Source organism: Cryptomeria japonica, chromosome 10 (assembly GCF_030272615.1).
Source record: "Cryptomeria japonica chromosome 10, Sugi_1.0, whole genome shotgun sequence".
Lineage (NCBI taxonomy): Eukaryota > Viridiplantae > Streptophyta > Pinopsida > Cupressales > Cupressaceae > Cryptomeria > Cryptomeria japonica.
The window spans coordinates 530,765,194-530,788,759 of record NC_081414.1 but is presented as its reverse complement, the minus strand read 5'-3'; the positions used below and the strand labels follow the sequence as shown (position 1 = coordinate 530,788,759).

Below are 23,566 nucleotides of genomic sequence, written 5' to 3'. Positions count from 1 at the left end.
TTAAGTTATATTCCATATATACTTTCAGGATGTTTGAGAGTGGTTTTAGACCTCCAGGAGCTATATTGCAAAATCTAGTTTTTGGAGGATTTTTAGTTTTCCAGACTTAGTCAAATTTCAGGATCAGGACATTCCAGACTTAGCCAAATTTCAGGATCAGGACATTCCAGACTTCATCACTCACCAACTTGACCTAACTCAAGCAGAACCTGCTATCCAGGTGATCCCCTTGGCGACACTCAAAAGTTAAAGGCTAACAGACAAAACCCTAAAAGACCTAAAAAGACAAACCCTAGAAAGCAAAAAGCAGGGGTCCCCATTTGCAATGGGGCGATGTGTGAAATGGTCACAACAGGGGGTGATGAGAATTCAACTCTCTTTGGACAGAGTAAGGGAATTGAAAGAAAAGGGAACGGAAAGAGTAAGGGAAAGGATGAAGAAGCATCCTCACAGTCAGGGAAGAAGTACTTGAGTCACATCAAGTGCTTTGGTTGTTACAAGTATGGTCATTATGCAACATGGTGTCTAGACAAGAAGAATAACCCAGGTAAGCAACAAGATTAGGAGTTAGCATCTTCTATAGGAACTTAGATGAATTAGTTTGCTGCCAAGTTTGAGGAAAAATTGTCAACTGTTTCTTTTCTTTCTACTAGCACAATTTCAAAGGCTGCTTGGCTTGTGGATAGTGCGGCCTCTAGGCATATGACATCAACTCGACAGTGTTTTACATAATTGGAAGAACACAAGTTTGGAGTTTATGTTGAGCTTGGTAATGATGCCACATATATGGTAACAGGAGCTAGTACAATTCCTTTTCAATTTGCTCGTTATTGGTCTTAGGAAAATTTTGCTTTCGGTTTCGATAATGGAGAATAAGGGCTCTGTAGTTGAATTCAAGGATAAACAAGTTCTTATCAGGTTGAAGAAATCTATCCTAGTTACAACATAGGCATGGGGGTTAGATAATGGAGAATAAGGGCTCTGCAGTTAAATTCAAGGATAAACAAGTTCTTATCAGGTTGAAGAAATCTATCCTAGTTACAACATAGGCATGGGGGTTAGAGAAGGCAAACTTTACAGGTTACAAGGTCAACCAATTTCAGCTTTAGTTCATAACAGTGATAATCTATGTGAGTTATGGCACAAGAGGATGGGGCTTTTGCATCATGTAGCATTACACATTTTGAGGGAGATTGTCACTGGACTTGTTGGATTTTGCCAAGATCAAGAAGTCATTGAAATGTACATGAAAGAGACATAATATGGGATAAGAATAAACTGTATTCTCATCAATAGAAAATGATCAATGATTGTTCTTTACAATGTAGATGAGCCTGCTTATATAGGCAAGGCTAGGGATATGTATGAGCACACAAGTATGACATGTGGCTCAATAAGAAACAAGGGTAGGTAGGAAATAGGTGTGGGTAGGTAGGAGAAATAATATAATATTCCACATGAGGTGGATCACCCACCGAAGGTGGAATTATCACTCCACAATAAGTGGATATGATAGTGTAATAACAAGATCAACACCATAAGAGGTGGAATTTCTCCTACACACACTATCCCAATGTGGCACAAACACCCAAGTGTCTCATATCCAAACTACTATGAAATGCATTATCCTAAGTAAACTTAAGTAAGTGTAATAATATCCATGATGAATAATTATTTACACCAACACCCCCCCTTAAGTGCAACTTAGGGGAATGCACTTAAGTCTACAATGCAACTAAGCAATGCAAGATGGGTCCCGGCTACGAGGCCATGTTAGGTACCCATGCACAAATGCAAATGCATGCAAACCAATGCAATGAAATCTCTCACAAAGTGGGGAAAGAGAGAAAAACCCAATGGGAAAAAACCCTCCCCCAAAAAGAGAGATGAAAGCTATACAAGAGAACTCTCAAAGAAGTATGTGAGGAACAAAACCCCATGTGAGGAAAAAGTCCCCCCCATATGAGAGAAGAAGAGAAGTCAAACTGTGATCATCCCTCAATGAAGAATCTGCACCAATGATAGAAGCTCGATGTATGAAGAAACTGCTCCACGAACGTCGAACAACATTCCTCCCCTTAGGAAGAAACAAAACCAAAGGTGTATCCATGAAGTCTCCCCAATCATGAAGGGAAGATGTATGAAGAAAACTCATGATGAAAGGAATCTCTGAAAACTGCTCAAGTGTCCCCATGTCGATGCTAAAAGATACCCCTTCCAAAGATGGTAAACTGTGCCATACTGCTGAAAAAGGAACTCCAACATCTAGTGAAGATGGATGTAGAACAATGTCCAAAGACTCATGTGTCTCCTCAAAGAATAAAGAGACCTCCTCCAACTGCTGTACATAAGTATCCACAATCATGTCAACCTCGAAAGAATGATCATGTAGAGAATGAACAAGAGGGTCAGAGTGTGCCCTCGCAACAATCGAAGAAGGATCATCTTCATCAAAGAGAAGATGTATGTCATCAATGATGTCTCCCAAATCTGCAATGTAGGATTCCACAAACAAACCTGCAATATCTGTCATGTAATCATCCCATGAATCTGAAGCTGGAAGACAATGTATATCCTGCTGCACTGAATCACATGAAGGCAAAACTGTCGCACTATCTGGATCATTAGGTACAATAGGTGATGTGATATCAATATGAGAAGATGAAGTACAAGACTCAAGAACTGGGTTACATGTGAGAATCCCCATGTTCAAGTGTCCAAAGTTCTCCTCAAAATCTGAATCATCACAATAAGTGTGATCATCATGTGTAGAATCATCAAATGTGAAATCATCATCATCAACAAAATCTGAAAAGGAGTATAACCGAGATGCATGATCAACCACCCTAGTTGCAATGATAGCTCTAGTCTCCATGTCTCTAATAAAAACCGAGTCAGGTGTGAACTCCACAACTCTCTTAGTTGCGCCATGTGTGATTTGATAGATAGAAAGGAGATTGTTTGTCAAGTGGGGTACACACAACACATCATTGAAGGAGTTATCCCCAATGTCAATAGATCCTTTCCCAATCACATCCATGTATGTATGATTGCCCATCAAAATCTGTGGCATGGTGCAAGGCTCAAATGTAGAGAACATAGACTGTGAAGATGCCATATGATGAGAAGCCCCTGAATCTAGAAGCCATCTCTCTGAAGTATGATTTGTTGTAGCACATAGAGCTTTTCCTTTTCTTGTTCCAAAAGAGTGAGTTTTTCCACTTGTAGAAGCCATGAATGCTTGCCCTTTTCCTTTTGAATGTGAGGAAGTGGAAGTTGATGAATCATCCTTCTTATAGACTTTAGGCAAATCAATGTTATGCTTTTTGATGATATGTGTGAGCTCATCAATCTTCTTAGTATGGCAACGATGTTCCTCATGACCAATCTTTTTACAATAAGCACAAGTAGGTCTCTCTCTCTTTGGTGAATTATCTTTCTTGGAAGAAGATGAATCTCCTTGTTGTGGAGAAGATTGTGCTTTATCCTTAGGCTTTGATTGCCATTTCTTCTTGTTTGAGTTGTCCTTTCCTTGATTTCCTTTGTTTCCTTGAGTTGCCACTAATGCTTGAGACTTAGAAGAAGTCTTAAGAATGCCCATGCTTATCAACTTAGTTTGTTCCATCATCAACATTTCATTGAAAGCATCAAATGTAGGCATTTTGTAGCTTGAACCCATTGTCATCCTATGAGTTTGGAAACTAGAAACAAATGCTGCATATTCTTGTGGAAGCTTCCCTATCAAGTTGAATATCAATTGAGTATCCTTTTTATCAATGCCACAATCTTTGAGTTGTGCCCTCAACTCATTTGCCTTAGTGACATAATCTTGTATAGTATCAAAGTTCTTGGGATCTAACATGGTGAGATCACTATCAATTTGATATCCCCTAATCTCATCAACTTGACCATACAAGTCTTGAAACTTTTGCCAAGCATCCTTGATTAGAGTGCATTTCTCAATATGAAAAATGAGATCCTTTGATACATACTTTCTTAAGGTACCAATTGCCATGATATTTTTAGTGAGCCAATCTAAGTGACCAACTGGATCAGCCTTAGGATCAGCTGGAGCAACAATAGTTCCATCAATGTAATGAGTGAGTCCTTTTTCCATAAGTTTACTCCATGCATCAATTTTCCAAGTAGCATAATTATGTGGAGTTAAGAGAGGAAACTTAGAAGAACCCATAGCAGCAAAAAAGAAAGAACACAAGAGCACAAAAGCACAAGAGACACCCCCCAAATTCAATCAATCAAAGTACCCCCCAAAAAGTGATGATTTTGGCACTTTATACTTAGTGCGATTACAATGAGCCACTTGCAAGACAAGGCAAAGTGGGCTTATGATGCAAATTTTACAACTTCTCAAATGAGATACAAGAGACTTCAATCAATAGTGCAATGAATCTAACTGAGATTCAAGCAAATATACAAGTACCAAGAGAGCCAAAAAAGGCCAAGATCTGAAAGTACAATTTCTACTTACAATGACATCAATCTGATAGCATCATGTGAAAGTAGACAAAAAAATACGCACTTTCAAAAAAAACGGCACCTGAAAAGGAGGTCGGATGACCCCAAACGAAGCCTCTGAAGTTGCAAAAACTGGGATTACTCAGGGACAGTCACCAAAAACTGCATTTTCTGAAAAATCCGTGCATCAAAATCAAAAAATTCTTTCACCACTGCGGAGAGCACGAAATTATAGCCCATTTCAAAAAAAATTGCACCAAAAAAGGAGCAAAATTGAGCAAGTTATGGCCATTTGAAGTTGAACTGCAAAATCAAAAATGCAAATGAGAGGGGGTCAAAAAATTTCCAAACCCTGCTGATGTGGCGCTGACGTCAGCAAAACACTGGATTAAATTTGACGGCCGTATGACCGTCAACAAAACTTCGCTGCCTGGTTGACTGGGCGTCCGTACCGTACGGACGGATTACGTGGCAGCTAATGTGGCGTACGGATTGATGACGTGGCGTGCTGACGTGTCTCTGTACGGAGGGCCTATGTGTGATCCGTACTGTACGGAACGGAGACTGGACACGCTGATGTGGCGTGCCGTACGGGTGATGCGTGGCAGTACGGAAATCCACGTGGCACAGTACGGAAGCGGCTGACTTGTCGTACGGAGTGTACGGAGGGTCTGATGTGTCTGTTTGTCCTGTCCGTGTGGCGGTGTATGCGGGCGTACGGAAATCCGCGTGGTGGTTGACTGTGTCCACGTGGCACCTGCCGGTGGGCCGCGGAGGAGAGGTTCTGTCTGCGGTAAGAGGGAGGCGGCGGAGCCGAGAGGAGGAGGCGCTCGTGGCGGAGCTGAGCCCGGGGACGGCGCGGACAGACGGCGCACGCGTGAGCGGTTGCGGTGGACGTGCAGAGTGGGCGGAGCTGCGGCGCTGACAGACGGCTCGCGGCGATCGGGATTCTCTGCGGCTGCACGGACGACGGGACGGCAAGGTCAACGGCGTGGCAGCAGTCAGGTACGATCTCTGCCGAAAAGCCTGCGGTCTGCAAAATACGTGGTACGGCGAGCGCAGGGGGGGGGTCTGCGGACCCCCCAAAAATGATTTTTTCTTTTTTTTTTTTGATTTCTTTTCAAAAAAATTTTTCTGAAAAAATGAAATTTTTTTTTTGAAAAAAATAATTAATATTCGAAAAATCCGTACGATTAGCAAAATTGGGGAAAAAAATTTTCCTCACCAAAATAGGCCAACTTTATAACCAAAATTCATGGAAATGGCCTTCCGGACGCAATGGCGAGGTCGGATCTGGTCTAGGACGCCTCCAAATGACGATGCTCCTCAGATCTGCCTCTTGACGTCACAATAATGCCTCTTCAAGACGAATCAATGAGACTCCAATAGCTCTGATACCATGTTGGATTTTGCCAAGATCAAGAAGTCATTGAAATGTACATGAAAGAGACATAATATGGGATAAGAATAAACTGTATTCTCATCAATAGAAAATGATCAATGATTGTTCTTTACAATGTAGATGAGCCTGCTTATATAGGCAAGGCTAGGGATATGTTTGAGCACACAAGTATGACATGTGGCTCAATAAGAAACAAGGGTAGGTAGGAAATAGGTGTGGGTAGGTAGGAGAAATAATATAATATTCCACATGAGGTGGATCACCCACCGAAGGTGGAATTATCACTCCACAATAAGTGGATATGATAGTGTAATAACAAGATCAACACCATAAGAGGTGGAATTTCTCCTACACACACTATCCCAATGTGGCACAAACACCAAAGTGTCTCATATCCAAACTACTATGAAATGCATTATCCTAAGTAAACTTAAGTAAGTGTAATAATATCCATGATGAATAATTATTTACACCAACAGGACTTCCAAAATTTAGCATTGAACAACAGGGAGTTTGTAGAGGATGCATACTTCAGAAGCATGCCAAGGCTGCTTTCCCAAGCAACAAGCATAGGACTAAGGGTATTTTAGACTCGGTACATTCAGATGCGTGTGGATTGATGTTAGTTGGATCAATTGTAGGAAGCATGTACTATTTTTCTTTGATTGATGATTTCTCTCACAAGACATGGATCTATTTTTTAAAGACCAAGGATGAGGCCTTTAGAAGGTTTTGTGAATTCAAAGCTCTACTTGAGAACCAGATAGGGAAGAAGGTCAAGGTCTTCAGATCGGACAATGGGGGACAGTGTACCTCCAAGGAGTTTGAAGATTTCTGGAAGGAGTTAAGTATGAAGAGGGAGGTGCCAGTTTTGTACAATCCACAACAGAATGGCATTGCACAATGGAAGAATTGGTCAATCATAGGGGCTGCTAAGGCCATGATTCATGACTTGGACTTGTCAATTCTCCTTTGAGTAGAAGTATGTCTTATAGCAGTCTACATGCAAAACATATACCCTCATAGGATTTTGAAGGAAAAGATACCAGAGGAGGCATTTAGTGGTGTCAAGTCAGAGATGAGTCATTTTAACTTCAATGATTGTTCTGTATATATTGAATCTTCCAGCAGGAAGGGTTAATTTGTAGGTTACAATGAGACTTTTAAGGCTTCCAGAGTCTACATTCTAGAGCTAAGGGAAGTTATAATTAGCAGAGATGTCAAGTTTGAGGAAAGACTTTGCATCTAGAAAATCTTAGGAATTGATTCCAATAATAGAGGATTAGGAGGAGGAAGCTCTGATGTTGAATCTACAAAGGTTCTAGTTGTTTCTAGATCAGGACAACAACCTTAAGGTAATGAGGGATAAATCTCAACCCCTTCTTCTATTAGGAGGCCTTGATGGTTTGAATGGGCATTGGAGGTTGCTTAGGAGCATGTTGAGGTTCTTAGGAGCACATTCAGGGAGATTAGAACTCTGAAGAAGTTTCCTAACTACATCGCATCGATGAGTAACATCATTGAGTCTTCTAGCCTCTAAGAAGTAGTGCATCTACCATTAGCTGATATTCTGATGAAGGCTTTATGAAAAGGGAAGTTAGAGGCATGCAATGACAAACATAGATTGGTCTAGACTCCCTTCTTGCTAAGAGGGAGTGTAGCTCAATTTGAAACTTTTGCTCAGGTTTAGTGTGAACATGCAAGTAGTTTTAGTTATTTTTATTTTGTAATTCACTACGTGATAAAGTGAAAATCTTTTATTTAGTTAATTGAGCACTAATAAAGTGCAGGTAAGCACTAATTATTTAGACTTATCTTCAAAGTCATCTATTGCATCAAATAAGAATGCTATTCCTGGAAGATTACTTTTTTTAGTTGAATAGTATAATGACAGATGCAATATAGAAGTTAAATAACTCAGTACAGTGTAATAATTCTGTGCAGCTGTGAGTTATATAAGTTGTGAAGGTTTCCTTGTAATCCGTTGAAGGAATGCAAAGCAGATTTCAAGTTGTAAATTGTTGCATACTTATGTTCATTTCTGCAGTTTAAATTCTCAATGATGTATGTTATTAATTTAATGTTTTTCAAGCATTAGAAAATTAGTCATCATGGTTGAAATTTTCAATAACTAAGAACATGAATGCTACCCAAAAATTCCTTGCTAGTTTCTTCCATGGTTTTGATTTGCAGCTTATGCTAGTGTGGATGTACCTTCCTCAAAGACCAATGCTTGCTCCCTTTCATCTGGAATTATGTATAGTCTTCTTTTAACTTTATTTTTACAGATATGAGAATGATGGTGGCTCTATTGCTTCTATTCAAATAGCACTCCATAGGAACATGCATGTTTTGATACCATGTTGAAAATGGTGAATACCAAACCATGGATTAGTACAACATGTTGCACAGATTTGGCAATATGAAAACAGTATTGTGCATTCAAGATAATTACATTGTTTGTATAATGGCTTATAAAGCCTATCAAGTTTTCCCCTGTACCATTCGCCCAACAACTATTGTATTCAACCTCCATATGGGAAATTACCTCAACTAATTTCCTAACTTAAGATTATTTATTTATTAACTATTACTAACCATTATTAATTGTAAACTACTAACTATACTGATTGTATTATTAAAATCCCAACAGCTGTAGTGTTTCTAAAAGAATGATCTTGCAGTCCTCTAATTAGTTGCTGATATTTTGAGTGTTTTATAGTTTGTACATTTTACTTGTTTGTTTGTTTGTTATGTAATCTAACTTTTTGCACTTCGCATTTATACCATTTTAAACCAGAAACTTGTTATTGTGATGCAAATGCTTTTAAGTCATATGGGAGGCATGAATAGGAAGAATCCAAGGTTGAAATCTGCATGTGGATTTCATTTTCTTTCTGTTTTATGTTATGTTACTCCGAGTTCTGGGACCGGGGGATAGGGAAATGGGTTTTCGGGATGGATTTTTTTTTGCTATTTTAGGGGATGGAGTGGATGACTATATAAATAATAGGGAAAATTTAAAATATATATGGAAATTTCAAATTTCAAATATATTCATAGGATAACATTCATAAATGAAGGTTGAAATTCATAAATTCATATCCATGATGTAACTTAATACTATGTATAAGAATGAAAACACTTCATTTTTCATAGTATTCTAATTAGAAGAATCAATAATATCTTGTCCTGTCAATTGCAAAAAACTAATGTCACATAATTGCACATCAAAAGATCAGATAAATCAAACATAAATTTACGTGGTAAACGACGCCAACACACCCTATCCAAGAAAGCCCTAGTTGCAACTATTAATGTTTTCTGGATTTGATGTTACCTAATGGTGCGAAGAATACAGCTAGGTGATTCAGTTCAAAGCTATACGAGGATAGGAGTCTACTATATAAACTTTAATAATCTCGAGGTTGTGACTTGTTACCTTATGTATGTAATAGCGAATATCATATATTTATAATTAAAGTGCAAAAATTGGGTATAGAGAAGAATATCAAGTGCGACATCCCTTCGATGGGAAACTGACATTAGTAATTCCAATGATGTAGCATTTATATCATACTTTAGTTCTAAAACAAAATATTAATATTCATAAATTCATAAATCATGTTGAAAAGTGGGGAGACGATTGGTCTTCCCCCCATGTTTTCGGTGTCATGCCTGCTCTGTGGATATGTTTTCACCAATTTTCTGCAAATTGGAAATGCCGACAAAACGTTTCCAGCATCCCCTCGTCCCTAGACAAGTACCTGTATATTGCTATATTTGATGAATTAAATACTGAAAATAATAATACAAATAATAGTGCATACCAAATATGGGAGTAAAATATATTTTTATTCGCACCTGAAATTATTATAGAGAAGAAGACTAAAGATGGTCAACCAAGGATTACAATTGATTTGACTCTAACATACTACCTTCCTTGACATACACAATATATTTAAAGGTCCCAACAATTGCCAAGATAAACACAACTGTTAACCAACTGACACCTTAACTACCTGAGAGTGACAACAAACTTAATTTGGACAATTAAAACCTTGTTGGATAACCAATATTACCAAACATAACAATAGGCATTATATGTCGACTATATCATCCCCCCCAAAAGAAAAAGTCGTCTTCTAGATGACAAGTAAACATCAAGTAATATTCGGGAAGACTAATGACAAGAGTGTGGACAATGACTTGGACTAGACAACCACAACTTGTAGTGTACTTGTAAATCAAATGAGGGTCTTGGGGCATTGCCCCCAACAAGGTCAAGGGGCAGCGCCCCTTGCAGGATTGAGGAGTAGCACCCCTTGCCCTTGCGGGGTTGAGGAGTCGCTCCCCTCGTAGGGTTTGGGGCAGATATAGATTTCACAGTGTTTAACTAACATATTGTGTTGAAATTTTGATCAAGTTGTGCCCTTGTCTCGTGCAAGTCCTCCTTGACTGTACGACTTGCCAAGGCATTGCCTCTGAGATTGGCCCCATATGGCCCTTTCTTTGCCCCATGTGGTTACTTGCTTTCGCTGACCTTCCCATATTATCTGACCATGTACGACTCCCCTCACCTCATGTACGACCTGATACACATCGTGCATGGTTTGTGAAATGATCCTTAGATTGAGAACCCACAATTTTTTCAAAGATGTATCATTTCCTCAAATTATTGCTATTCCTCAGTTATGTTTCTTGAAACACAGTTTTAACTATGTAGTTTGATATTGAAATTCATGTGCACTAATAACAAACCAATCTCCAATAGACAAACACATATAACTCAAAATAATATAGATAGGAAATTTAGAAGTTCTCTGGCTATTTTAATAATTGGTCAAATAGCGATACATTAATTAAGAATCAGCTGAATTAAATACACTCACTTGATATAGAGTAGTCCTGTCTACCACACTCAGTCCAGAAGTAAGGAATGATGATATACAACTCAACAAGTTGCTTCAGCATTGAAAGGCGCTTTAGTAACAAGGACTATCTTTCGAACAAGGACTATCTTTCCAACAATTGCTGCTATGCCCAGAAAGCTTTGCCAGTGTAAATATGATGCTCCCAAAAATGTGAATCTTCCAGCCTTAATAAATGAAATGTTCCTCTCAATATGCTTGGCAACTCATCTAAATCTTTATCAAGGAGCCCTTGTGATATTAGGAGTTGTGAGGGCTGATGCCGTCCCTGGTAGAAGTTGTTGTAGGCTCAGAATAAATTCCATGACTATATAATTCGGTAATGTCTCCCTTCAGGTTGGCATAGGTAATGTTCGGTGATATGGTGTTTGGTTGCTGAATTAATATTTCTACTTTGTATTTTCTAATGTTAGTGCATAAATATATGGTGCCAGCACCGCAAGTTAGGATCATAACCTCTGAACTATAATCTTTCATGGCAACCACAATCACTGACGCATCCACATACAAACTTGGCAAAAGTTAATATACCGCCCCTTAAGATACATTGATATGAAATACAAGCACTCGGAAAGCCTTATAAATATTTTACTTTGATATATCGACTAGCTATGAAGAATGTCGACATTCTAGATTAACTTCGATAAATATTAAGCTTTGGGCCAAAACTTAAATAAAACCCTATGATAAATCGGGCCCCCAAAATAACCAATAGAACCTTAGAATAAGATAATAATCGACTCTTTATAAGAAAACTTGCCAATAGTAATGAAGCCATGATTTTACAATGTAAAAGTCCAATATTGAAGAGCTACAGATATCAGAACTCACCTAATATTTTATTTCAGAGATTAAGCCAATTGTCAAAAGATCTATATTTATTTTTTTACAACTTTTTTCCTCCTTACTGAACTTCATCTGAATTTTATCGTCGCCAAACACAAATTTGAACTCAAAAACTTTGTGACAAAGGTTATTAGAGCCTACATGATTATCTCAATAGAGAAGCTAGTGGAAGTAGTTGGGGGCCGTTGTGTATTTATTTTCCATTATAAACTACAAGCTTCCCCCTGCTCAATCTTTTTTGTTTCTGGTCTTGTGTTAAAGGGTGTCCATCCCTGTTTGCTTAATATTGATTTTTTGGTTAGTTTGGAAGTTCCCACCCCAAATTTTTATGTTTACTTCATTTGTTGTTTGGAGGTGGGTATTTTGCATTATATTGGAATCAAGAGAACTATCACAACATAATTGGGATTTTACCCTTGTTTTCTTCTCTTGCTGTAAATGTCGAAGTTGTAATACTTGTCACATTTGACCCTTTTTCACCCCTTTTTGTTTATCCCAATTTGCAAGTGACACAATCTTCTGCTTCCTCTACCTTTGTCTCCATAAGTTGTGTACTGTCATCTCTACTAGCTTGCTGGTTGTCATGTTGTTGTACTGACTAGAAGTGCTTCAATCATGGTTATTATGTTTACTTGCTCATTTTTCATTTCATATGGCAAGGTTGGTATCTTTTGGCATAGTGATAAATTGATAATAGATTAATACATAAATTATCATTCTATACCAAACAAGCAGTTGCCTTGAATCTCTTTAATATTAAGTTGGACTGTATCTCCCTGCCATGATCTTATGTCCCCCCTCAAATGATTTGAGATGGTTCGTTATATGCTGTCCTACTGCACTATGTTCTTCCCAGTTAATCTTCCCATTTACATTTAAGTGCATTGCTACTATGAGTAGTAATGAGCTATAACAAAGTTCATGCTTTCCCCTCTTTATTTTCTTCAAGTTCTCCATAAGTTGTTTATATAAGGCAAGGCAAAGGTTACAGGGTTTTTAAATAATTATTATAACATGCATTGTTCAAAAAATGTCTTGTGGCTGAATCTTTTTGGTTCATGTACCATACCTTCCGTGCAATCATATTTTAAGCATATCAAATCCTTATATAATTTATCTTGCTAATGAAGAGGGCATGCATGTTCTTTGTAGTCTCTATAAGGGCAATTATACCACTCTTATTCCATGTTTGTATGCCCACTCCATAATACTTCAGTCTCATTTTTCACCTAATATTTAGGGTGATCTTGGTATGTGTCCTTGTTGACCTTGCTTAAGATCAATTGGACCCTTGTTGTTGTGGATGATGATAAAATTGATCTTTATTCCTTTTTTCCAAGCAACGATCCAAACATAGGGAACTGGAAGAGCCAAATTCTCACCATGGCCAACAGAACACTCTGGCAGGAGGATCCGACAGAATCCCAAGCTATTGAATACTATGCTTGTATCTTGAATGGGCTCAACTCCATTCTAGGTTCACTTAAGCAAGGATGGGATAATTACTTTTCATTTTAAAGACTTTGTATCCAGACATTCTGAAATATGTATAGAGACCAGTATATATATATATATATGTAAATCACTTGTACATATTTCCCATCCTAGTGATGGATAATGGAATGTGATCCAAAACATTTTGAAAAATGGAACAAAATTTTCATCCAAAAGCTGTATTGTCATTTTGTTTAAATATGTTAATCCATATGCCAACATGAAGGTCAGTCGTGTTATCATAGGGATCACAAAATAACAATTGAATATGAATTACAAAAGCTAACAATCTTTAAATAAAAATGAAGTTAATATAGAAATGCATAAATTCTAATTAAAAAAAATGGGAATTCAATTTCTTTCAAATGTTTTTGAGAAATATTAAACATAAAAGAAGGATTAAATAAATCTACCTAAATTCAAAATTGTCACTTATAATAGGAGGTTGGGGTGCTAGTGAATAAAACAAGAGGGAAATTGGTTACTCAAAATGGTGGGGAGGGGGTTGTGAGAAAGATTAACGCTCCATGAGGAAAGGAAAGACATAAAAGAAAACAAATTAAGATAGAAAAGAGGGAAAGGTGGCGAAAACAATTTAGAGAAAGCCCAAGGAAAGGAAGAAGAAATGATCATGTGAGGGGGGACTCTAATGGAGAACACAATGGTAAGTTACAACTAATAATGGGGATAGAAGGTCAAGGGAAGGTAAAACCATAGTTGAAAAACACAAACTTGACAATTACTCAGCAGATCCAAAATTTTAAAAACTTGGGATTTGGCAAAAACTTAAGGAAAAACTCAGCAAATTTACTGAACATTTGAAAATGTATAAATTTTTATAAGTATTCTTCAAAAATACACATGCTATTGGATTTGTAGAAAATGTTACTAATTTCCATCATGTATAAACTAAGTTACTGGGTTCCTTGCCTGCACCCCTCGGGTCCCGGTCCCCCCCCTGGGTCCTGGGCCGGTTCTTCCTGGGTCTGGACAGGGCTTGCTGAGCCCAGAAGAACCTGAGCAGAATTTTGCCCCTTTTCTCATAACCTAGGAAAAATTTGGTGGAAAAGTGTCTTTTTTTACTTTTTATTTTTAATGCCAAAAAGGCATATTCGAGCCTCCAACCCTACTTTAATGACTTAAAACACTAAAAAGGTAAAAGCTACTTCAATTTCGCACAATAGAATGAAAAACATAATTACTTTGCTCCACTGCTGAACTTCGTTTTTTGCTTGCCATTTTTCAAGAAGAGTTGAAGATTGATTGTTTCTTGTTCCTAGCTGGTTCCTAGCTGGTTCTTGGCTAGTTCTTCTAATCTTCCATGGCATATAGAGGATGATGATGATATTTTTGATGACCCATATGGTATTTGATCAATGATGTCTGATTGTTGTAGTTTGACATTATTATTTTTGAACCAAAACTTTAATGTGGTGGTGTATTTACTGTTTTACTATGTTTTTGATTAGAGTAGGAGCAAAACAGGGGTGCTCTCCCCAAAGTACAAAGGCCCAACTAGTCACTTATAGCACACAGCCCCAAACGGCCATTAACAACTTCAACCTAAAGGTTGCAGAAAGAACACGAGGCCACAAATTAAGACCTGCAACATACGGGCCAAGAAGGCCAAAACCAGCACATAGTCAAGAGACTCCTTGCAGACAAGAACAGTAAGAAAACAACCCACAAGGGTGGGGCAATCTAACAAGGGGGATTTGAGGGGCTCCCCAAGCGAACTAGAAGAAAACAATAACAACACCCCAGCAGATGGTCAACCCCTATCTTCAAAACCCCTTTCCACCTCAATAGAAAAGGAGCCCACCTCAATAGGAGCAAAAAAGGAGAAGACCATTAGAGTAAGGAGCCAACCGTGAATCCAAATAACGACCAAGTAGCTATAGAAGAGAGAAGACCACATAGAGTTACAATCAACTTCTTTTGTGAAGCAAGTCACCACCTCCATAGGGAATATATCCACCTCCATAGGAACTGCGAAAGAAGAAGGGAATTGGAAGAGCCAAATTCTCACCATGGCCAACAGGATACACTGCACCTCAATAGGGGCAGAGTCAAACTCCAAAGTAGTCCCAAAGGGAGGAACTCAGAGACGAGGATTAGAGACCCACTTACGAGAGAAGAGCAACATTCTAGCATCAACAAAGGCAAGCGCCACTCTGAAACCAGCTCCAATCCATAACCAAAAACAATCATAGGCCAGGGCGAGCCCTTGAAAACTAGCAGCAAACGCCTAGCCAACAGAGAAAACAAGACCACTGTCCATACAAACTAAAATGGACAGTCTAACCAAAAAGACAAAATGCAACCCAACAGTGTTGGCAACTTCCACCACGGTCTAGCCCCAAAAGGCATAAATCCTACCACATGAATTTGGTACAGGCACCATCATCGGATTTGCAACAAAGAAGAGAACAATTAACACTTGGGGAACAAGACCCCAACTTCAACGTTCACCAAGAGCCACCAACAAGGCCTTGGAAGTTTCGTGTAGAACATACCCTTGTCGTAGCCCATCATACAAACCCCAACCACCAATAGGAGCTAGATTAACAACCATTGACTACAAGGCAGCTCTCAAGAAGGACATTGGAGGGACCGCCACAAACACCCCACCCCATCCCATCAACTCCAGTAGGGGTCCAAAGAAACCACCGCAACGCCATCAAGTACCACAAGAACACACCCAAGTCGGAGGGACCAAATGGCATGCACCTTAACATAGCCAACACCCCACACATCAATAGGCGAGTCCAACAACAAAACTCAGTCACCGTAACAAGACCTAGACACCTAGGTTGCAGGTACTGTCGATGTGTTTCTTACGCACATGCGAACACAGAATAAAATACCAAGGTATCTTATCCTCTCTTGAACAAAGTTATTCGAATGCTGAAGATTTGCCTAAGGATCAATCGGAATAACTCCAAGGTTCTGGTATGTAGGGTCTCTACGTGTGGACAAGCTCTGTTGGTGTGATGTGATTTTGTTGGATTCACAAGGGGACTTACGTTTGTATGCCTGAAAGTTTGATTTGCTGGAACTCAAGTCCTATCTACTCACCAGGGAGAATAAAGAAATAGTAAAAGGTGTAGGGTTTAGGAAGTCTTCTTTAAGACCTAGAATGCAAGAAGATAGATGAATGACTAGGTGGAGTCCTACTGGGCTAGGTCTCACCATTAGACCGAACAATTCGACACCAACTTAGGGCAATCTTCTAAGGGCTGCTTCAAATATGTTCATCGTTACACTATCAAACACTGATCACCATTCAAGTTAATGCATGAACAATCGACGCATAACAATTCGAGATTAAGCTCATTCAATGCCAGTTGACCACGCAGGGTGCACTTACAATCAGTAAGAGGCTAGTGGTGTGGACTAGGCGGATTCCACATGAGTGCATTCAACAATTTTCTCCATTGAATCTAATTATTTACCATCTAATATGAAGATTCAACAAGAAACCATGCACATTGCAAAGAAACAACATATTTCACCATATCTTCAATAAAAATGGAGTCTTTTACAACCTAGGCAACAATTTATTGCCTTCTCTTCCTACTCTACTCTATTTGCTATTCTATTCACTATTTCTCTTCTACTAGCTATTTACTATTCTAACCACTATTAACCTTTACAAGTGAAGAGCTAGAGCTTTATATAGGGAGCTCTTTACATTTCAATGACTCGGATTGATTTACAATCAATGGCTAGGATTACAAGAAGGAAACCCTAATTAGGGTTTGTTACAACAAACTCCTCTAGCCAATGATAAAATTACATTCAATGCTTGTGAACCAATAAGAAATCGGGGTAGTTACATCGGAGTTTGTGCCTCCATGTGTAAGTGTGGTACATTGAATTTGGACATGCTGATGTGGACCTTCTGATTGAAGGAATAGTGACTGGGAGGCCACCTTGTCCGGCACTTGTTTAATCAAGGAACGTCGTATCTCTTGATATTCAATGTGATGATGATGAGAAGCTAACTTTGATTAACTCTTCTGAAACTACCTGCTTCTTCAACGTACCCTTGCACTGACCTTGGTTGATCCTCCTTCGTCTTTGATGTACCTGATGAATAGCGTAACTCTCCTTGACTCTCTTGTGTTTGATGAAGTCTCCTCTTGATTTTGCATAATGGTGATAGGAAGTCATGGTCAAGTCACCTTCTCTAGTAGCTCATCTTGCCTTGAAATGTTTGTATGATCCCTCCTTTGACATTTTGTGATCTCTTAATGTGATAGAATTAGGTCCTTGAGAATATCTTGCTCTATTGTTTGAACACTTGAAGTCTTTAACACTTTAGTCTTCTCCTTTGCGCTTAAGGTGTCCTTGATGATGATGAGGTTTGAAGAAGTCGTCCTTGTCCTGGCTTGATCTTCCTCCAACTTGATTTTGTTGCTCTGCAAAACAAACAAAAATAGTGCTAAGTACACATGATATATTCATTCTAACATAGTATTTCTCACTTCAAACCATCAACAAGAAGGTACATGAGCGAATTAGGAGTTGTTTCAAGTTTTCTCACTTTTCAAATGAAAGCACTCTCAAATTCATAGTTCTTAGGATTGTTTGAACACTAGAATCACCTTTAAGAAGACCTTCAACACAATTTCATTAGCTAAACCCTCTCTCCCAAGGAATTTCGCTCCTGTACCCTTGGAAGGACATGACCTATAATGAAATTTTCGCTTTGGACCCTCTGCAAGGACATGACCTATAATGAAATTCGCTCTGGACCCTCTCCAAGGACATGACCTATAATGAAATTCGCTCTGGACCCTCTCCAAGGACAGGACCTATAATGAAATTCGCTCTGGACCCTTTCCAAGGACAGGACTTATAATGAAATTCGCCTTTGGACCCTTCGGAAGGGTCAGGAGTGAATTTGTCATTTATGTTCAAATTCCTAACATTTCTCATGATCTTGTCTTAGATTTGAGCTTTGAATCCCTCTCTCCTGAAGACATCATTTATTTGACCCCCCAAAAGGCCTAAAAGAAGGATTTCGCTTTGGACCTTGAGCAAGGTACATGCCTCAAGAAAAATTCACTTTGGACCCTTTAGAAGGGTCAGGAGCGAAATTGGCATTTTGCTCAATTTTCCTTCATAGAAATTCATTTCTCACCCTTTTCTCATAAAAAACAAGTCATTTGCCTTAAAAAATGCTTAAGAATAGGTTTTGCTCAAGGGCCTAGGCAAAGCACAAAACCTCCTAGGAATTTCACTCTGGACCCTTTGGAAGGGTCAGGAGCTTAGGTGAAATTCACTCTGGATCCTTTCAGAGGGTTAGGAGCAAAATTTGCTCCTTTAGGCTCCATTCCCACCCCTTTTCACTTAGCTTTATCTTAGACTTGACTTTTGAATCCATTTCTTGCCATGCATGACCACCATTCAATTCCTTTCAATTTAGGGGCAAGGTATATACCTTAGAAGAATTCTCTCTTGTCCCTTTGGAAGGGTCAGGAGCAAATTTGGTTTATTCACCCAAATTGTCAATTTCTCCCACAAATTTTAATTCCAGATTTGCTCAAATTCATCCCTTACGGAGAGTTCAAGTTAGTCCTTCTCCAATCAACGCCCTAGAGTACATGAACTTCATCATCTATTGACTTGACCAACTCAAACCTTCAATGGGGAAATCCTTGACAACACTTACTCACATATCTTCATTCGCTCCCTTGACTAAATGACATAGGTCTTAAAGGCAAGGCCACCCTTGGATTTTCACTTAGACTCATGGCAAGGTACAAAGATTCCTTTACTATCAATCAAGAATTAACCCCAGAAACAAGTCCCCAGGCCTAACCAAGAGAAGGCTTTCAAAGAGACCCTGACTTGGACCACCTATTGATTCATCTCAACTCAGGGAGACCATTCAATCCCAATGAGCTCTCTGGCAACTTCAATGCAAAGATTAATAGCCAAGAACCTAAAAGACCAAGCCAAGAAAACTAACCCTAGAAAGGCAAAAAGTAGGGGTCCCCATTTGCAATGGGGCGATGTGTGAATACATCACAACAGGTACCCACACTAAAAAACACACTTAGCAACAATCATATTGTTACCGCCAACCTTGACTCCAGATTTGTCCCTGCGTAGATCCGTCGCAAAAGCCTTCAGAGCTAAGCTTCGAACAAAGGCTCAAACCACAACTAGGACCAGAACAGGGATCCGCGAGGCGACACCAAAGGTCACGAGATCAAAATCAAAAGGAGTTGCAACAACATCATCAATAGCCCCAACTAACAGAGCTTGCATCCATAGACCCTTGAGGCTAAATGAAATGAAGGGCTCAAGTGCAAGGCTGGAGAACAAGTTCCCCACAAAGCCAACCTAACCAAAGCATTCAGCCAGAAAGTGCACACCCAAGGAAACATCAGGGCACATCGACTAGTATAGACACAACCAAGTAGTCTCTTGAAGATTGCAGCATTGGGGCCAAGAAAGGCTAGAAACACGCATCGAAGGGCAAGAAATACCTGTGGTGAGGTTGATCTAAGCAAACACTAGTGTATCTCCATCATCCTTTGCCTCTGCTTCTTCGCCATCGCTCTCAGTTTGAAAACCTGAGTTTCTCGCACCTTTGCTCCTTGCACTCATCTTCTAAGTCACATAAATGTTAAAAACTTTATATATTTTGTTGTATTGTTTTGCTATGTTATTTGAACTAAAACTTTAATATATGATGGTGTATTTTGCTATGTTGTTTGACTATCAGCATAGTGGTGTATTTTGAATTTAACTATTGCTGCATATATGTATATATTTTTTATTTTTATATGTTTTTGTACTAACGAACCCAAAACCCCAAATTTTTTTTTGCCGAAGCCGAGCCTGAACCGACAACTTAGTATATAAATCAAAATTAGAGTTTACTACATATCTTAGACCAAAAAACAAATTCAACTTCAAAATGAGTAACAATGCTGTTGTCACAAAAGTTTGCACCGTTGCTGAGCTATCAACTCAGCAACCTTGTGAAACATGGAAACAACCCCGAAGTGTGGGACCTTGCGCAAGGGGGTTGAATCTCCGGAGAAGGCCGACTTCCTTTTCAATCCAAGTGCAGGTGTTGAACCAACTCAACACTCCAAATCTTACTTCTAAACCTATCCTAACAACTTGCAGAGGAAAAGGGAAGAGAAAAAATGCTTAAAATGAAAGGAGGTGATGCACCAAGATAAGAGATGTTTCTCTCCCCACCCGAAATGGCTCAAAGAATCATCTGAAATACCCAGGAGATGCACAAACTTCAGTTGCATGAATGACCTCAATGCACATATGGAGGTTAGAACTTGCTGAATGTCAAGAGGGGAGAAGGTTTCCCACAAGTCACACCCAGAAATAGGTTAACACAACATATATGTGAAAGAAAGCCACAAACATACACTTACAATGAAGGCAAGAACACATACAGAACATACATAAGTTGGAAGTAAGGCAAGAATGATGATTTCAATTCCTTATAAGGCCAATGGCCAAACTTACAGTTGCAGAAATGCAAGATAAATACAAGTCTTTAAGAGAAGTGAAAGAGCATAGAATAGCTCAAGCCAACAGGGAGAGAACCCTTTACAATGAGGCTTAGCAACCTTTATATAGAAAACTGGTCGTAGAGGAGAGACCATTGGTCAAGGAAGAGAAGCCTTGACCCTTGTGTGTGCAGGGAAATGTCAGCCACGGAATGCAGAGAAGTGCATGCACCTGACATTGTGTACATGCAAGCAAACGTGGTCATACCCTGACAACGCAATCCCAAGAAGAAAGGGACTTCTAGAAGGTGGATTGCCTAACATTCCAAAGTCAAAGCATGCAGGCATGACATAAGTAACCACAAATAAGCATGGCCTTGTACTCCACTTGACGGAATCCTGCAAAAAATATCGAATGCGCCCCTGTAGCTCCATGAAAGAAAGTGTACAAGTCTCCAGATTTGCTGGAGCATTAAGAGCTTTGAGTGTTGATCACGTTATTTGGAAGTGTTGCAAGCCGAAAGGAGTTTGGAAGACTTTGGAAACATAGGTTACCGAAGTTTGGAAGACTTCGGAAACATAGGTTACCGAAGTTTGGAAGGGCAAGGACTTGGCGTTTTTGGGATTTCGGGGTCAAGGAAGGGAAGACTTAGGAACTTCGGGGTTCGGGAGTTCTGGGGTCAAGGAAGGGAAGACTTGGGAACTTAGGGGTTCCGGAGTTCCGGGGTCAAGGAAGGGAAGACTTAGGAACTTCCTTCTGACAAGACAACACTTCACACTTCATGATTCCATTGTTTTCTCTTTGATCAACAGAGGCAGCACTGGTCCGTAGAGCATATGTCTGATCGGTTCTCACTGATGGACCAAGGGTGTCATAAAATGACAACAAATGCCACTTACACGAACCATATCATATGTAGAAGTTTTCTCATTTAAAGATATTTTTTGCAAGTTGTGTAATAATAATGTCTAAGTGCATTCAATAGATATATCCTAATTTCTTGTCACCCTCTCACTGTAAACAATTTATGTGACTAGAGATTCCAATAAGTAGTGGAGATTTGGGAGTGAAGATCCCAATAGGATTGCGAGGTACGCCCCTTGTTGGGGTTCAGGGATTACATAGACCTTCATGACGAATGCCATTTTTACAATTTTATCATTAAGAGCAAAATTAGGTATTTGGCACTTTTTTGTTTATAAAAATGTTTTAAATATCATATAAAATAAAAAACATTAGTTGAAATTTGTAAAAAACAAAAGAGTATTTATTAAGGCATTCCCTACTCACTTCTATAGAATTGTGGGCGGAAGAAAAGCGGAAAGTTTCTTTGTGAATGAGAAATACAAGCTCTTCTGGAGCACTGCCCGAGGAACGAAGGTGTGAAAGGGACCTGAGAGCAACAAAGAGGGAGAGTCATGGTTGTGTGCTGCTGTCCAAATGCAAAAATTATGAATTTTTTAAACAGCGGTTGAAAAAGAATTTTTTTTTTTTTAAATTCAAGGGCGAGTAACTTGTTAGAGCTTCAGCCATGTGAGTGCTCACAAGTTTTGTGAGTACTTGGAGTTTTACAATTATGGGTAAAACAAAGCAAGAGTAATATTAAATATAAGCTTCATTTTGCTAGAAAGGCTTTGCAAAAAGTGGTCATCGCATAACTACTGAAGTGACTTCATTATTATGTTTTGGAAGATTTGCAGGCTTTGCCTTGTATGTATACAGTATAACCATTTGTAACTTTTTTCTGGATATATTTTGTATTTGTAAAGATGGTTTTAATCTGTAACTCATACAACTGAATTGTTTTTAGGTACTTGCTGAGAAGGGAGGTCCTTGTTTAGAGGAGTTGATTGCTCACCCACAGTTCTTCCTTATGGCTACTATGAACCCAGGTGGGGATTTTGGAAAGAAAGAACTGTCTCCTGCATTGCGGAATCGATTTACTGAGATATGGGTGCCTGCCATTACTGATTTGGATGACTTGAGAAACATTACTATTAACAGGTTGTTAAAATCCCTGTTTGTGGTAAACTTTCTGTTATTGTCATGGACAGTTTTAAAACACATTCTTAGCTGCTTATAGTTAAAAAGTCTCCACTGTTTCCCTCATTTACAGATTTTCAAAACCTGAGCTCTTGTACCTTGCCGATCCTCTCCTTAATTTCTGGAAAGTATGTTCTTTGCTTATGTTAGTCTGAAATAAGGTCTATATTAATTTTCTTGTGTTTGGAATAGTGTTTGTGTATTCGAACTACAATATCTTTTTCATGGCTTGTGGGGTGTGACACTGCTTTGAGATACTGACAATTTTGTTGAATGGTGTTAACCATGAAGTGGTTTCACAATAAGGAGGTGGGGAGAGTGCTCACAGTGAGGGACCTTTTGTCATGGATAACATTTATGAACACCACGGAGAAATATATTGGCACTGATGCTGCATTTTTACATGGGGCATATCTTGTTCTTCTAGATGGATTCAGCTTAGGTAATCTCCTTATTCACAAATTGCATTCTTTCATTTAACAATATCCTGCTATCATCTTTGCATTTCTACTTTAAGTTATAGTTACTTTAATGATCTCATTCTTTACTTTGTTCCAACTGTTCAGATTTCATATTTTTGATTTATGATTTTGGGGTTTTCTTTTTGTTTACAGCACAACTATTAGTTTTAAATTTTTTGTTGTGTTTGTAGCAATGTAATTTTTTAAATGAAAATGACTTTATCTTTTCTTAGTGTGAAGTTTTCTGTGTGAGATTATGGATGCTTATCTATGTTGTGTAGAGCAGAATGTACATCACAGATAGCAATGTAATTAATTAGTGACTTGTGGTCTCAGTTAATGTTAATTGAAGACTTTTGCGGACCATTTTGAAGGTCAACCTCATTATTTGTTTGATAAATTCACTGTTTTCTTTT

At 38.8% G+C, this 23,566-nt stretch overlaps 1 protein-coding gene across 3 annotated transcripts in view; it reads left to right on the top strand.

Moving 5' to 3' along the window:
* The window catches only part of LOC131060795 (midasin), a 198,644-nt gene that overhangs the window by 82,566 nt on the left and 92,512 nt on the right, over positions 1–23,566 (top strand). For all 3 annotated transcript variants that reach the window (XM_057994197.2, XM_057994198.2, XM_057994195.2), the window contains exons 22-24: positions 22,457–22,650; positions 22,763–22,817; positions 22,981–23,131. In XM_057994197.2, coding sequence (XP_057850180.2) covers positions 22,457–22,650; positions 22,763–22,817; positions 22,981–23,131 — 400 coding nt within the window. The remainder of the gene's footprint in view (positions 1–22,456; positions 22,651–22,762; positions 22,818–22,980; positions 23,132–23,566) is intronic.